This window comes from Pseudorasbora parva, chromosome 24 (genome assembly GCF_024679245.1).
Source record: "Pseudorasbora parva isolate DD20220531a chromosome 24, ASM2467924v1, whole genome shotgun sequence".
Lineage (NCBI taxonomy): Eukaryota > Metazoa > Chordata > Actinopteri > Cypriniformes > Gobionidae > Pseudorasbora > Pseudorasbora parva.
In genome coordinates this window covers 32,261,087-32,277,639 of record NC_090195.1, presented here as the reverse complement: position 1 = coordinate 32,277,639, position 16,553 = coordinate 32,261,087, and the positions used below count along the sequence as shown (strand labels likewise).

Below are 16,553 nucleotides of genomic sequence, written 5' to 3'. Positions count from 1 at the left end.
GAACCGATCCGATCCTCAGGATCGGCATCGGCTCCGACCCGCCATTATTTGCCAGATAGGGTTCGTATGTATAATACGCCAGAAAGTGCGTAACATATGCATGCGAAAAACAGCGTATCATATGCACGCCAAAATGAGTTTTGGCATATACATTCCACGACATTGCACACTCGTACTATTTATACGCATTTTTCGTGAGATCCGGCTGGTGTTCTGAAACCATTCCATAGTTTCACGTGAGTACAGATTAATATTTAAGTCATTAAACTCAAGTTCACGTCAATGCACGCTTCCCTCGCTCCGCTGCGGTTCAGTCACTCTCCATTCAGCTTTAAACTGTGTCTCGCATTCGGTTACGACGCGATGAAAGTCTCTCCACGATGATTAATTGTTCCTGTTATTATGCTTGATCTGTAGATAACGGTCTATGGTTTCTCATAAAATGACTATCTTGCTGCGGTTTATTGCTGTAAATCGAGTTACTTTCTACCGGTTGTCTGTTAGATCACGATACTGGACTAGAGATATTGTATTGTTCTTCACACTTAGTAACTGTAATGTTTAACTGTTAAAAGAAACGGCTTATTAAAATATTGCATAGGTAACATCATTACTCTACACATCTATATCTTCCCTTTGTGTTTTGAGTTTCTCAATGCGGACAGAGCGCTGCACGCGGTGACTGTTGCTTCAAGTGCATCATCCTGCACACGGGATGTGCATACACGCTTTCTGCCGCTCTATATTATAATACTTTTGCGTTGTGAAAGATTATTAATAGCCTTTCTTCTTCTGCCCAATCTATAATATGTTGCTGCCTCATTAAAAATATGCGCATATAGGCCCTATTTTTATAAATATATTTACTTTTTTTTCATAAATGTATTTTGTGTAACATTTTACCATATTTAGAGCTACACTTGTTCACTTTTATTGTTTTCTTTATTTTTTTCCCACTAAATGAATCGATTTTATGCAAATATTGTGCACTCGTGATTTTGTAACTTTTCCTGGTGAATTATCCACTAGTTTAATTTATTCACTATATAGTTTATAGTAGCGTTTTGTCATAATTGTGATATGTATATTTTTTTATTTGTTGTTTTTTTATATAATGAAGTTGTCTGTATTTAGTAGATTGTGTTTAACTCACAAAAGAAGTGATTACAGTTCTACAAATTTTTTTTTTAACGAAACTGCATTGGTATCGGAATCGGCCGATACTTAGAATTTTTATTATCAAATCGGATCGGTTCTAAAACAATTGGTGCATCCCTAATATAATACATACAGCAAATAATGCTTATATTATAATAAATATATTTATTTACACAGTATAAAATTCTTTTTAAAATGTATTTTATAAATTCTACAGACTACAAAAATACAGTTTTACATTTTATGGAAAAAGCATCAAGAAATATTCTAATAATTAAAGGTGTCATGAACTGGCTTTTTTTATACTGTTGTCTGAGGTCAACTAATGCCGTTTGTGTGTTTTTTACATTCAAAACATCATAACTAATAAGTAATAGGCTATTTTCTACACTGGTTTTGAGGCTCTCTTCTGAAGGCTGGGTTTTGATGGGCGTGCCGCACAAGCGCGCCCTTTAAGAGAGAGAGAGAATAGCAGAACAAGAAGGGAATATTACGAGATTCATCGGCCTGCTGACGGGCTTCCATTTTGGCAGCTTTGCGAGGCCTGGCCCATACATGTCTGAGTCCAGCATGCTAAAGGTATGTTCTGTTAGACACGATCTATAACAATGCAATACAATTACATATCAAAAACACGTTTTACTCACATAAGTGTGCTGCACCATTCCTCCTGTCGGATCCAATATAGAAGAATAACATTGTGAGATTAGTTTACAAATGATCCCGCGGTGAAATGAAGTGAACATGTCTTCCCCACGTGAGCTGGAACTTCCTTAAAAATAAAGTTCAACCACACATTCCTAATATTAGGATACGAAGGAAGCTTATGCAGCGACTGTGTTCTTCCACAACCAGGAATAGCGCAATATCTTGCTCTATTCTTCGGCTTGTTTATTGCTGCTGGCTAGCGTGATCGATGAGTCGGTGGGCGGGGCTACTGAATTACACGCACTTATTATTCTCTAGAGGCGATGTTTCGTCAGTCGATGACGTCAAGATGCGAACACGATCGTTTTCTGGGCCTGGTGTCTATAAAAGCTTGTCGTAGACTAAGAAGGACGTTTTCAGCTCTGAAACTTAGAGGATATTCTTATATTACCATGACCTTTATTCAAAAGCTCAGTGGAAAGTTGATTTCTCAATTCATCACCCCTTTAAACAAAAATACAACAGAGACAGACAAAGACACAAAACTTTAGGCCTCTAACTGATTTGCTGTCACAAGACACCAAATTGCACCCTATTCATAAACGGTGACACATACAGTGCAGTATTGAGCGAGTGTTAAGAGAGTATTCCTCTGTGAGCGCTGTCTGTGCATGACACTATTAATCAGCACATGGGTCACTCTAGTGGAGGTCTGTCAGGGGAAGCCCATATGCTGATATGAGCTTAATAAGCATCATTACCCCCCACATTTTCTAAATGAGTTTTGTTTCGCACAACAAGGAAAGAATTCAGTTCATCAGCTCCTTTATGAGGCCATCAAATCATAAGGAATCATTAGATGGGTTTTTATGCATACTTTGCTTTGGGAGGTCTAACTACCATATTGGATTGAATGGGCACAGTGTATTTTGTTAGAAAAAAATACTGAAAAAAAACGATTATTACTGAAAATTGATGAATTTGCATTAAACATATTTTCTTCGGGGTAAAGCAAATGGCCGAGGCCATCATCTACCAAGTCATTTACATGCCATTAGGAATAAAGAGGATCATGAATTGATCCTTTACAAGTTGCTCTTGCATGTTAAAATGTTTGAATATTAATTGAGGTCAAAATGGTGCACATCATCACCATTTTACAAATTGTGTTCCAGAGATAATTCCCACCGAATGGAAACCTTTGAGCAAATATGGCATGCTTATATTAAATGATATGATTAGAGAATGAGCTACAAAACGTGACTAAATAAATGGTATTATCAATATTAAATATTGAATCTGACCTGCTGACAAACACTGTTAATTTAATCTATAATAGTTCCAAATTGGTTGACCGCATTACAGTTCACGTTTTTCCACCATGTTTCCTTTAAATGATGAGGGTTGGATGAACTAATGTACACAAATGTACAAAAATATCTAGGAAAATCACTGCTATTTGTGAAACGCAAACACTGAATGGGGAATAAAATGCAATATTGAAAACTTTTCAGACCCTTGTTTGAATTTAATATGCAATTATGTATTTTCCCACCATATAAATCGTTCTTTCCACTTCTGAATTGCTCTAAACACAATCATCTGTACTCCAAAAGTGGAAGCAGACATGTTTGGTTCCCTTTTCCAGCCTAACTGTGCATCTGATGTTCAAAACCCAGAATCCCAGCATCCATACTGTGCCTGGCTGAAATACGATTATTCACACCATCTGATTCAAGCGGTGTCTGTTTCTTTTACGTTACCAGATGAAATAATCCAATAAGAGTCTTGTGAGAAGCACTCTCGCTCAGGTTATGACTCCCTCTGCGAAAGTCCCGCGGTTCAAAGTTGGACCCGCATTAATATTCCACCGGTGCCCGTGCCAGTCTAAAAGATTCAATAGATGCTCAAAGAGCAGGGAACAGAACCCCTAGTGTTTCTGTCAAGTTTGCGTGTCTGCTCGCCTGCCACAAATTCTTGGGCACCGACGTCTGGATCTTTGAAGATAACAGTCTTAATAAACATGCTCTGCAATTACTGTGAGGCAGACAGAGCGGAGAGAAGGAGAGAAAGAGAGAGCGACAGAGCAGCGAGGACAGGGATTAGGTCAGATCTCACTGAAGTCTAAATTGATGAGCTGTGGTCTTCAAAAGAAAAACTTGATACTGATCCTGCAATGACTCCTGAAAGCCTGCAGCTGTGTCTCACACAAACACATCGTGCCAACCTTTCACTGCTAGTCAACTAAGCCGTTTTAACTCATCGCAGGATATATATATACTGTATATTCTAGCAGGAATGAACTATTAAATACCAATATGGGATAAGGCCAGCATCAATATTGTTTATTCTTGGGGTTAGTGATTTAAACCTCTAGCTCTAAATATTAAATCGCTCTGGTTTCTGCAATTAATCGTGGCAGGACTTGACGTTAACACCCGCCAAATGCGAGTCACTATAATATGTACAATTTTAAATTGCATCTGAAATAATAAACTAAGAGCAATGTAGTTGTCAAAAAATAGAGATTTTTCAATACACATAGATACTGAAATATCTGAAACACATCAAATACTAATTTTCCGCAGAATAGGCACACAATACCAGCTGCTCTTTCCCTCATCTCTCCGACAGCGAGTGACACATAAACCCGCCTCCCCTCTCGTTTAATTTGCTGAATATTTTTGATGGTACAGGGCTTGACTTTCACCATGGGATTGCGCATATCTCATAATTTTACTTATTCCTGCAGATTTTGTGTTATCACACAAAGTGTGACACATGAAGCCACCTCTCAGTACTAAATTGAGTTATTTTTTGCTAAAACAGTCAAATACACACAAAATAATGTTAAAATGCCAGCCGTGGCAAGTATTCACGTAAACACAGTCAGTTATGTCCTTAAATGAATGTAAACAGTTGAGAAAGAAAACACATGTGTGACAGTATAATGGATCTGTATGTAAATGGACTGCATTTATATAGCGCTTTTATCCAAAGCGCTTTACATTTTTGCCACACATTCACCCATTCATACACCGACGGCGATGTCAGCCATGTAAGGCGCCATCCAGCTCGTCGGGAGCAGCTGGGGTTAGGTGTCTTGCTCATGGACACTTCGACACTTGGTCAGGTGGAACCGGGAATTGAACCACCAACCTTCTGGTTTGTAGACAACCTACATGAACCACTGAGCCACTGCCGCCGTATGTCTTAAAGGTGCCATGTGTAAAAATTGAGGTAAAAATATGCAAAAAAATGACCTACACGCGTCAAAAGAATGAGAAGAAATAAGGGCGATGATGTCATTAAAAAAAGTCAAGTTATAGTGCTGCAGAGATATCAACCTTAATTAGCAGTAGCATTACTAGCCCCGGCCCGACAGGTGTCGTAATACCAGTCTCGGCCATGCGAGGCGGTATGCGGGCAACATAACCACCTGGTGTACCTTGAACCTGATGTCAATCGTGTGGAAAGTACAGCCCACAACTTCATTTCAGTTCAGGGAAGAGAGTGGACGGATGGCCGAAGCCCTTGGCAATTTGTAATCATAAAAATACATTTTCACACTGAATCTCCAAATATATGTGTAAACAACATACATTTAGTTAAATATTTGATATTTATTTAATGCCGTTTTATTTTACTACGCACGTTGAATGATGCCTCTAAAAATAAGGTAAAATTAGTAATTATAATAATTTAATATTTAGGGCCGGGACTTTAACGCGCTAATTAAGATTAATTTATTACGTGACTTTAACGCGTTAATTAATTACGCAAAAAAATAAATAAATAAAAATAAAATAAATTTAACCACACTTATTTTTGCACCGCGGAACGTTTTTCAATGAATGAGTTTCGACGGACCGATTATACTGGAACACCAACTAGCGCTCGCTCCGGAGTCACGACAACAACAAACCATGAGTGAACATGAACGAAGAAGCCGATGAGACTGCTTTGCTTTGCCCCGTGGATGGGAAATGTTGTTTTAAAAAACGAAAGAATGGAAGCGTCGTCAAGAGCACGGTTGTGTGCAAGCTATACAACAAGGAGTTAGCGTATCACCGCAGCACATCGAGCCTCAAATATCACAAATATGCTTTTGCTAAACTTAATGGCAAACATTGCACTGCTAGACTGAAATAAATGAACAATATTTTGTTGATTAAGTTTATGTATTCAGTCATTATTCAATGGTATACTAAAAATATATGTGAAAAATTACTTCTCATTGTTCTCAGGTCAAATATTTATATGCAATTAAAATGCGATTAATTTCGATTAATTAATTACAAAGCCTCTAATTAATTAGATTAATTTTTTTAACCGAGTCCCGGCCCTATTAATATTACAGTGCTACATTAAAAAGCCAATTATGTCTTTTTTTATCATTTATTATCAATTACAGAACTTTAAACTGTAAAAGTGAACTTAAACCAACATTAACAAAAACCCATGATAAAAAATGTTTGCATGACTTTTCTATAGTGTGTTAACCTAGTTAGCAAGCATTAATAGCAGAAATTAGTGTTTTTTTCCTAATCCCTACTAAATATTAAACTTCGGCAACTTGTCCCACACCATTAAATCTATGGACTGAATCATGCAATCATCATGATTTTCGTCTGGTGAAGAAAGCAAACACCACCTACACTAGCAACAACATAAAAAGGCATATTCAACCACCCTAGCATCCACATAGCAACACATCTAACTCCCAAGTGTAACCCTATAGCAGTGAATTTTGCACATGCAACTAAACAAACAACATTTCCTTCAGAGAATGTAACATTCAAAAGTTAAAATCTAAAATGAAAGCTGAAGTCACCAAATAAAAGTGTCAAAAGGACTGTTTATAAACAGGTTTCCCAAACACTTTCCCCGAGTCTGCTATTGGTCAGACTAACACACCCTAAGCTCATGTCATTGGTTGAGCTGTTGCCATGTCAGGCTGGTTGGATGCTTAACAATGTTGTGATAGTGCCACAGAGCCACACAGTTCTTGCACCTTTCATGAATGAATATAAATCTATGATAAGAGAAAGTATTTTAACTTTGGAAAAAAATACACACAAATATTGGTCAAAAGAAAAAAAAGATCTTCATTGCCTGTAAATCATTCGACTGCTCTTAGGATTCTTTCTGATATATGTGCATCTTTGTCTGTTGATTCTTCACAGGTGATAAAGTACTAAATATTTCATACAAAGCTCCACATTCAGAGGATACAAAGAGTCTTATAGGTGCTTTCTCTCCCCTTATTGAACTTCTTAAATAATTCAAAGGCCGATTGAAATGATGCCATACCTCTGGTCATGACGATGCCCGCTAGGCCTTTGTGACGCGCGTGTAGCAGTGAGGAGCAGCCGGCCAGCTCTGTGTATTTCTCTCGCACCAGCTGGAATATTGCATCCGCAAACTCCTGCAATACACAACAGGTTCTTGGTAAGTTTGATTAAAAACTTTGATAAAACATTTATTCTTTATTAAAAAAAAGTTTTCATATGGACAATATTTTGGTGTTCATGTAGCACTGCACTATACGTACAACAGTTAGTAGTAACTTCCAATAATAATTTTCATTTGCAAACATCATAGAATTTTCCAGTTCATCTTCAGGTTATCTAAATTCAAATGTGAATGCATAAAATAAATAAATAAAACAATTCCAAACCAATTTAAATTGCACAAGAAACAGCATTTAAATTGCTTCATAGTTTCAAGGAATATTTTATACATCAAGTAAGTATTAAGAAATATAAATGTTAATAACTGACCATATGTGACCCTGGACAAAGCCAATCATAAGTCACATGGCTATATTTGTGGCAATAGCCAAAAATACACGTATGGGTCAAAATGATCCATTTTTCTTTTGTGCCAAAAATCATTCGGATATTAAGTAAAGATCAAGTTCAAGGAAGATATTTTGTAAATTTCATACCGTAAATATATTAAAAAAATGTATTATAATTATTTGGACAACTTAAAAAGAAGACTTTATCATTATTTCAATTTTTTTGCACCTTCAGATTCCAGATTTTCAAATAGTTGTATCTCGGCCAAATATTCAACCACACATCAATGGAAAGCTTATTTATTCAGCTTTCAGATAGAAATCGCAATCTAAAAAAAATGACCCTTAAGTAGTCCAGGTCACGTATTATCTGTAATGTTACTGCAAAACATTTAGATTAGAAATAATTGACTTCATTCAGACACACTGTACAATTTTATTGTTGGTTTTTGTTGGTTTAACTTAAAAAAAGTAAGTAACCTGGTTGCCTTAAAATTTTGAGTTTATTGAAATTAAAAATTTGAGTTTATACAATGAAGGAAATTTGTTAAATAAATAGAAACTCAAAATATTATTGTATCTGAACCACTTAAAAAATTTGATAAATCATGAAAATAGCACTATTTGGCATGTTTCACTGCATCATCAGAAATAAAACACTCAAATACCCAATATGCTTACAACATCTTTTAATAATATTTTAATGAAGGCTGTCGAATCTCAAAAAAATGTTTATTGTATTAACTCAAAGTTTTAATTTCAATGAACTCAAAATGTTAAGGCAACCAGGTAACTAATATTTTTTTACAGTGCAGGATATTGCATAATAGAGATGCTAACAGGCCATAAATCATATATATAAAGCATATTTAATTGCAAATCAATTAAATTCAGCGAATAGCTTTTCTATTCCATGATCACACAATGACTTTGCCCGTAGCATTTCTTTCCCATCACACCAACACGGTGACCCAATTAATTTGTGTCAAAACATCGGCCATCAATAGAGTAATTGGAAGGCGAAGAGTCCACGGGCGTGCTCATGGTCAGACGTTTATCTGAGACACTTTCGCTAATGGAACAGCGTGATTAGTTTGGTAGCGTCTCAAATGGACCATCTGTCCATCGCTCTGAGCTCAGGGTTGAGGCCGCCAGGCTGAAAAATAACCTGGACCCTGTGCTTGCATTCAACAGACGGGCTTCGGCCCAATCCTGCCCTGTACAGCTGTTCCCGAACCTGTGCAATTGGATTTTTCATACAAAGTCCACAACTGATGGTGTAACGTTTCTGTGGCAATTAGTGGCTTATGGAGGCAAACACATATTCATACAGTACATACACACATAGAGTTCCAGATGATAATTATAACTTCTGAGGGGTCGGCCAGGCGTCTGGTGAAATAAAATGTAGACAAAGCGCTCAGAGGACGAAAACAGATGCACCTCTTTACTGATGATGTTCACAGTATGTAGTGCTGATGGACGGATTGAAACACAACAGGCATGTGCCTGCCTATAGACCCTAAATAATAGTGTGCATAGTGTTTACATGGTAATGGATATGACTATGTTGGTGTGTTTGGTCTTAGCGGAACAGATCTGCTACACTGGTGCTGTTATTGCTGCTGCTGCTGCTGTGGAGTACAGAGACTTTCTACTGCCAATACATACAGACACGCTGCTGTGAGTAAAGTAAGACATGCTGCTGCTGTACAATAGAGCGTACATGAATCACTCGTAGCAGATCTATACAGGTGGAGCTGGAGAAGGTGAAGGGTTTCTGAAAGCATGCTGCACTGCTACAGCAAATGCTGACCAAGTATTTGAAGGTTGAGCAGCGAGCTCATTGGCTACTGATACAGCAGAAACCAATCAGCTGTGCCATAGAGAATGATGCGATTGCATGCAGGTTGAGTTAAGGACCTGTGCCCATAGACTGTAAAAAAAATATGGACGTAGTGTCCGTGATGTCAGCCATAGGACTCCGATTAGTCGTTCTGAAGCTTAAAGTAGAGTCGAGATGGGCGTCGCCATCTTGCAAGCGAGTCATCGCGTGTCACTCCCGGATAACAGAAAATGGGCAAAAATGTGGGCGGAGCTTAGGTGGCGCAATGACTACGGCGGATTATTCAAAGTAACCACGCCCTTAATTATGCAGAACTTAAAGTCTTTATAAAACGTAAATGAATTATAAAAAATTCACCCACTCACAGTTGTCATGAAGGTCAAAATTAGCCATATAGGCCAAAACCACAATTTGTACCAGGCTGTAAACATGTTTTTTTCTGCTGTAAAGTTGGGAATTTTAACGTGAGGCTCAATGAGATTCTGCTCCCTTCTGGAGCCTGGCCAGTCGAGGAATAGCAGTTTACATTACTTCCATATTGGCTTCAAGAGAGATTGCGGGAGGTTGCCGCTTGCCTGCGCCATTTAGAGTTTCAAGTCATAACTTGTGTCTGTGTGCTGCCAAAATTAGCCCATTAATGCATGCAATTATTTTTCCAATTTAGCGCATTTAAAATATTTTACACAATTAACTCAGCATTGGTTTTCTTTCCCTCACAACCAGACACACACTTCTTTAGTGACATTGTTAATTTTGTGGTCTAAAAACGAAAAGACAATGATAAAAGATGCTCTGGTTGACACGCGCATGTGCTCATCCGGGAGAAGTGCCCATACAAGGAATTCCGCCCTTTATGATATCATACAGGGCCATACTAAAATAAAAATAAATAAAAAAAAAGTTCAGAAATTCAAATCCTGAAGAATACATCATGCATACCTTTTTATATGTATTTTATTTGTCCATGTTTAGCATGAGAATCCAACTCATCAGAAAGCATGAAATAGAATTAGCATTAAAATAGTATTTTATTAGATTTCATAATTAAATTATTAAAGGCTAGGGTGAATTCAGGGTTATTGGGACACTTTTTCCAAGACATCTCAATGGTATAAAGTGTCCCAATCATCCCAAATACATCCTATACGTGTAATGTCCATATGTTCACATCTCTTTTATTTCAGTTTAATGTTCAGTAAGAAAACCAATACCAATGTGTTTCAGTTGTTTGTAGCAACAAAACTCTGGACATGTGCCATACTGTATTACCTAATCATATGGACAAAAGGATGGTGTCATCATTAATCTGGTTTGGTTGCTTTAGCAGTAACACACAGTAAAGAGCTCTGTTCGCCTGAGCTTGCCAAGCCAACAGACATATTTAAATGCCTCTCAGTGGTAATTAAACACTAATCCCAATGTCACCTTAATAAAACATCTTTTATTGGTGACATTAAATGGATTAAGAGGGATGCCAAACATCTCCACACTTCAAAGACAGAGGCGTGAGCTATTGTTGGACTGATGCCCGAGTTCAGTGATGATGCTCATACCTTACTGTGCTCAAGATGTGCCTTCATGATCCAAACAGGAATTAGGGCTGACTGTAAATATAGCTACATTTGTACTATTTTCAGCAAATCTTACTGTCATTATACTAGTGTGTACAAATGGCTGCTATATAGTCTCTTATTGATCATATCTGTAGTAACGGGACAAAGTTTAATACTAAGTGTTACTTAAGCAAAAGTAATTTATATAAAAGCACCACTGATAAAAACAAACTCAAAACACAAAAAAACGGGGTTGAGGATCAATGAAACGAAAGGCAAGAAACAAAAAAGATAAACAACCCTCAGCGTTGGCCATTTGAGAGAAATGAAGTGGCTTCGGCCTTTTGTTTGCTATATGCCAACAGCACATTATGAGCTTTTACATTTCAAAGACTCGTCTCAACACCATTAATGGCAATCAAATCATTTGATTCCTTTTGAAGATATCCCACAATAATGAAGTCTTTTGCATAAATCTGTATTCACAAATCTGAATGAAGAATAATGTCACACTGATCCGCAAAAGAGGAAACTCTTGCAGGTAATGGACTGAAATTAGTTATCAAAGGCAGGAATAAAATATTTAGAGCACTCAAAAGGGACTCTAATACCTTGAAAGTGGCCACGAAAAGGAAGGAAAAATCAAAAAGCTGAAAAATTGTGATTCACTCTCTGGCACATTGCTAGAGAATTTGTGATGAATGTTAATGAGGAAAAAAATAAGACGGCTCTGTCAAATCAGACAAAAATTGCAATCCAACTCCTTTCAGTTTGCAAGGCGTGGATCATGTGACAAGACAAAAAGAACATGTTGTGATGTGCAGAGGTTTTTTCTACCGTATAAAAAATACAATAATAAAACATATAATGATATGACACAATGCATTACTGTTATATTTAGCTTCAACCATGTTGTTCTACATATCAAAACTGTAGTAATAATTCAACTTTTACTCATGTAATCAAAAAGCAGCTGTTAAAACACAATCAGTTGCGGTCATGATTGCCAATGTTATATTACAAATAATGAATCAATTGCACAAACATTTTAACAGGTTTCATTACAACTCTCTTTCCAATGTAGAATGTCAGTAGCACTGCTGCCGTCATCTCCCCTCAGAAGTCAATATTGTGCCAGGAACACAAATGTCAACAGGGAAATTTTCTCGACTGATCCCTGACCCAGAAGTCTGTCCCTTGGGGGCTTCCTGCTGACAAAATGGCCCTGGCAATGCATGATTTTCTCTGCAGGGAAATGGACTATGCAGAGAATTCCACTGCCTGCTTTCAGACTCAGGTGAGCAGACAGGAAGAGGGCTGGGATTTTGCCCTAACACAGAACGATAACTTGTGTGCGCACCGTGTTTAGTGACTGACTTTTCTTGCAAAAAATTCTTACCTTCTTACAAAAGGTAAAAGCCCAAAACAGAGGCATCACTAGGCCTATTTTAGGAGGGCTAGAAATGCCCCCTAAATTTGCAATTGCATAATATGTACACTAATTTTGGATTGCCTCAGATCACCTGCAGCAAGCTTCGGCTCATCCCTGTATTTTATTCTGCATTCAATCCGCAGCACCGTCAAAAGAAAATAACTATAAAAGGGAGTGGAAATTGCAAAATGAGCTATAGTGGTCATCTGCAGCCATCTAAAGGTTATAGTGGCATGTCATTTTTGTGTTAAAAGTGTAACCCTGAATAAGGCTCAGACTCCTTAGGGTTAATGAATATTTGGGTTATTTTAAATTATTAGAAATGTATTTAATATTCAGTGATTGACTTCATAGGTAGAACCTGCTGTATTGTTCATGCCCAGCCTAGTAGACAAACAATAGTCTATATTTAATTATCATATATTTTTTAAATCATATCCTCATTGGTAGCTGAGCCCCCCTAATATTAAAATCTGGCCCGAAATGTCAATGATTATATGATGGTTTAATGCATTTCATAGAATGCAAAAAAGTGCACAGTGAGGACAAATACCTTAAAGGATAAGTTACATACATTTAATACACATGTAAAGCGATACACAGGCAAAAGTTATCGAAAAATGAAGCAATTTTACATCATTATAAAATTAGCCTTTATATCATTATATTTTTATTGTACACACCATGTCCATAAATCTCAACATCCTTCAAACTCTGGGTAACACTGCCATAATTAACAGCTTCGGTCGCATGACGTGAGAATCATATATTTTCAAGCAGGCCGGCCGTGTGCTTTACAATCTCCAGCTTGAGAGAATCCAATCATACGACGGCGCGTGAGGGCCATCTCTCCAGAAACCTCCCCCCACGGCTTATCAGGGCCCAACAGAGCAGCCGTGCCTGCAAAGAAATGGGGCCATGTCTTCTATTTCTTTATAGAGGTATTTAACAATTCATTCACCAAGTTTTAATAGTGTCTTTCCATGGTTATATCATCCTCCGCCCTGCTGCCCAGGGTGGGCTCTTTGAAAATCAATATCCGTTGGAAGCCTGCCTCGGGAGCTTTGGAAAATCTCAAAGTGGCAGGTACCCACAGTGCCACACATTTCACTCCTGTTTGTTCTCCGTTACCCATGCTATTAAACTCTCAGGTTCTATTTCTCTCCTTGGCTTTACAAGGAGCCCACACTTTCATTTCTGTTTGCATTGTTTTACAGTTTGTTTTCCTTTCTTTCTGCGTGAACAAAAAAGGGGAAGCGGGAAAACTGCTGACGAAGCCCCCGCCCTTCCAAAATGAACTGTGTACAGCTTTGTGATGTCGCCTCAAACCGTGTCCAACCTTTTAGCGTGCAGAAGGTCCAGATGGCCCTGCAGCCTGCAAGACAGATTTTCAGCCGGCCACGCTTTCTGCTCTATCAGCGGGGAGCTGTCAGTCAGATCAGCCTGGCTGGGCCACCAGTGCTGTTAAAAACAAAGCCTTCTCATCTGTCTGTTGTGAGACTCCCTACGCCCCTACAAAAAATAGCAGGACCGGAGAGCTTTGATTCGGATCCTTCGACGACACAAAGGAGAGCTGGGTCACCTAACCTGAAGGGATGGACAATGCACCTGACCCCATTGCCTACAGGGATCATGACAAATTTGTGGCTTGGAACAAATGACCTCCTCCATTAGGAAAGAGGTCACGGTGGAATGAGTCGACCTGATAAAGCAATGGCCTGATTTTTTAGCTTACTTCTAAAATGAAATGTAAAATGAAAGTCTTTGAGACTTGAGGTCTATTAGACTACAACAAAGAGACCAGCAACTATTAGTCTTGCACTATTAGCACTACATTTAAAAAAAAAATGCTGTATCAAACAAAAGTAGTTCAGCTCAAACTTTTCAAGATCCCTGCATTCATTCCTTTATGTTGTACTCTAGCCATTTTTAATGCCCCTTCACCCTAGTGCTTTTTGTGTGAACTCAAGTCCAGCTGACATAAGCGTTCATTTCGTTTGGTTGCTGTTTGGTTGGAGAAACCAGCCAACCTCAGTTTACCCTAAAGGAAAAGAGCGTGGAAGTGAACTTCAGTTTGGACCAAGCATTCAGAAATGAAAGCAGTCTTAGCATGATAAATGATTCAGTTACCAAATAAACACGTACAACCAAACAGGCCGAAAAAAGTTATTTTCCAGGCCATAACGCAGATGCGCACTAACAAACCTGCAGTGAGGATCGTAATCATGCTACAGATGGACTCATCGTGCACTTCTGCAGCCGTATAAAACAGATGTTGTTCGGAAGAGAGTGTGCATGCGTGTGTGTGCATTCATGTGAGCAGCTAAGTTGCAGGGTTTGAAGCCCAATAATTGTCCTGCTCTAGTGAGGCCATCTGATCATACAGACCTGGCAAACAGATATGAAAGCAGCTTTTGGGATCAGTTCAATCTGTGCTACAGACTATCATGGCACCATGGTGGTTTTGCCCTGCATGGGTTTAATTCTCTCTCCATGTGCACTCAACCTGGTATTATCTATGTGCCAAGAGGTGCCACAGTGCAATACACTGATCCTGTGCCTGTACTCCTGACTTACTCTTAAAAACTATGTGACCACTATGCATCAGACATTAGACATTCAACATACAACAGTATGTATGGCCTGATTTCCAGTGTGGAATATGTAGCAAAAAAAATCGAGGCCCCGGTAGGTGGAGGCTTCCTTTAAAGGCTCGGCAACAATCCCACATGATTAACCCTTGTGTCAAGATAGAAAAGCGCAGATAAGAGGGAAATAGCTTAATAATGCCAGAGAGGGTGTAAAACACATCAGGGCCTTTATACATAATGCATCAAATAAAAGAGGACAGAGAAGAAGCTCCTTCAAAAGCATAACATGACCTGCCCCTCAGAATGAATTTGTGAGTATTAGGAGGAGAGCGGGAGGGAAGATTGAGAGACAGAGGAAGAACGGGAAAATGAAGAGGAAAGATTGACGGAGAAAGGGGAAGAGTGTGATGTTCCCTTAACGAGCGCCTCTCAGGCGGGCTCTCGTCTGACCGTAAGGGCTGTTCACGCGTCGCTCATTAATCCACTCCTGATTGTGAAGAGCCCTGCTAACGGAAAGGCCAGAGAAAAACACTATCATCATTACTCCCAAAACGGCACGAATGCGACCAGCTAACTCTGCAAACAAACGGCATCCACAAAACAGGATTATGACCAAAGAGAGATCTATAATATCTACATTAGCATTAATATTAATCACAATAACAGCAGCTTAGCTGGCACAGAACTGTCTGGAAGAATATTATATGAAATCTGACATATTTTCTCATGTTATTTAAAACAAAAACAAAATAACAGATTGTGTAGTTATGGCATCTGCCAGTAGGGGCTAACTGGACCATGCTAACCAGCTAAACCATTGCGACAAGAAAAAAAATAGCTGCCATCCGGTGCCATCATTTTTACAAAAGGTTCATGGCTCCCAGAATATTTTGTTGTATGAACATCTGAACATGCAATATATCAAAAGAAAAAAAAGAAAGGATAAAAAATATTGAGTAAAAGATGAGAAATGGATGGGATTCAGAACGATGATCAAAACACAGATGGAGTACATCGAGTCCATCAACTCCCACGAAGTTTCACAGTCCTATCTATAGCTCGTCCTGGGTCGACACTTCATTCAGGAACATAAGGCAGATTTGATTTATGATGTTTAATGTTGATGATTGCGTTATTTTACATATGCATCTGCTTACATATGATATCGCTTGTTTGTGCTTCTTCTTCTCACGTCTTTTGACCTGGTGATTCAGTACTTTAGGCGTGTCATAGCGCCCCCCACCAATGAAAACCTCTGACCAGTAGATCTCGCTAATTAACTATTTAATTGTAGGATAGTTGAGTGGTTTTCAAACCTGTCCTGGAGGACCCCCCAGCCCTGCACATTTTGTATGTCTCCTTCATCTAACACACCTGATTCAACTCGAGCTCATTAGTAGAGACTGCAATACCTGAAGTGGGTGTGCCAAATATTGGAGGCATATAAAATGTGCAGGGCTGTGGGTCCTCCAGGACAGGTTTGAAAACCACTGGGATAGTTGACCATTTGACAATAATACCC

General features: G+C 38.5%; 1 protein-coding gene across 1 annotated transcript in view; it reads right to left on the bottom strand.

Moving 5' to 3' along the window:
* The window catches only part of adarb2 (adenosine deaminase RNA specific B2 (inactive)), a 258,599-nt gene that overhangs the window by 49,170 nt on the left and 192,876 nt on the right, over positions 1-16,553 (bottom strand). Inside the window, exon 4 of the mRNA XM_067435113.1 lies at positions 7,120-7,234. Coding sequence (XP_067291214.1) covers positions 7,120-7,234 — 115 coding nt within the window. The remainder of the gene's footprint in view (positions 1-7,119; positions 7,235-16,553) is intronic.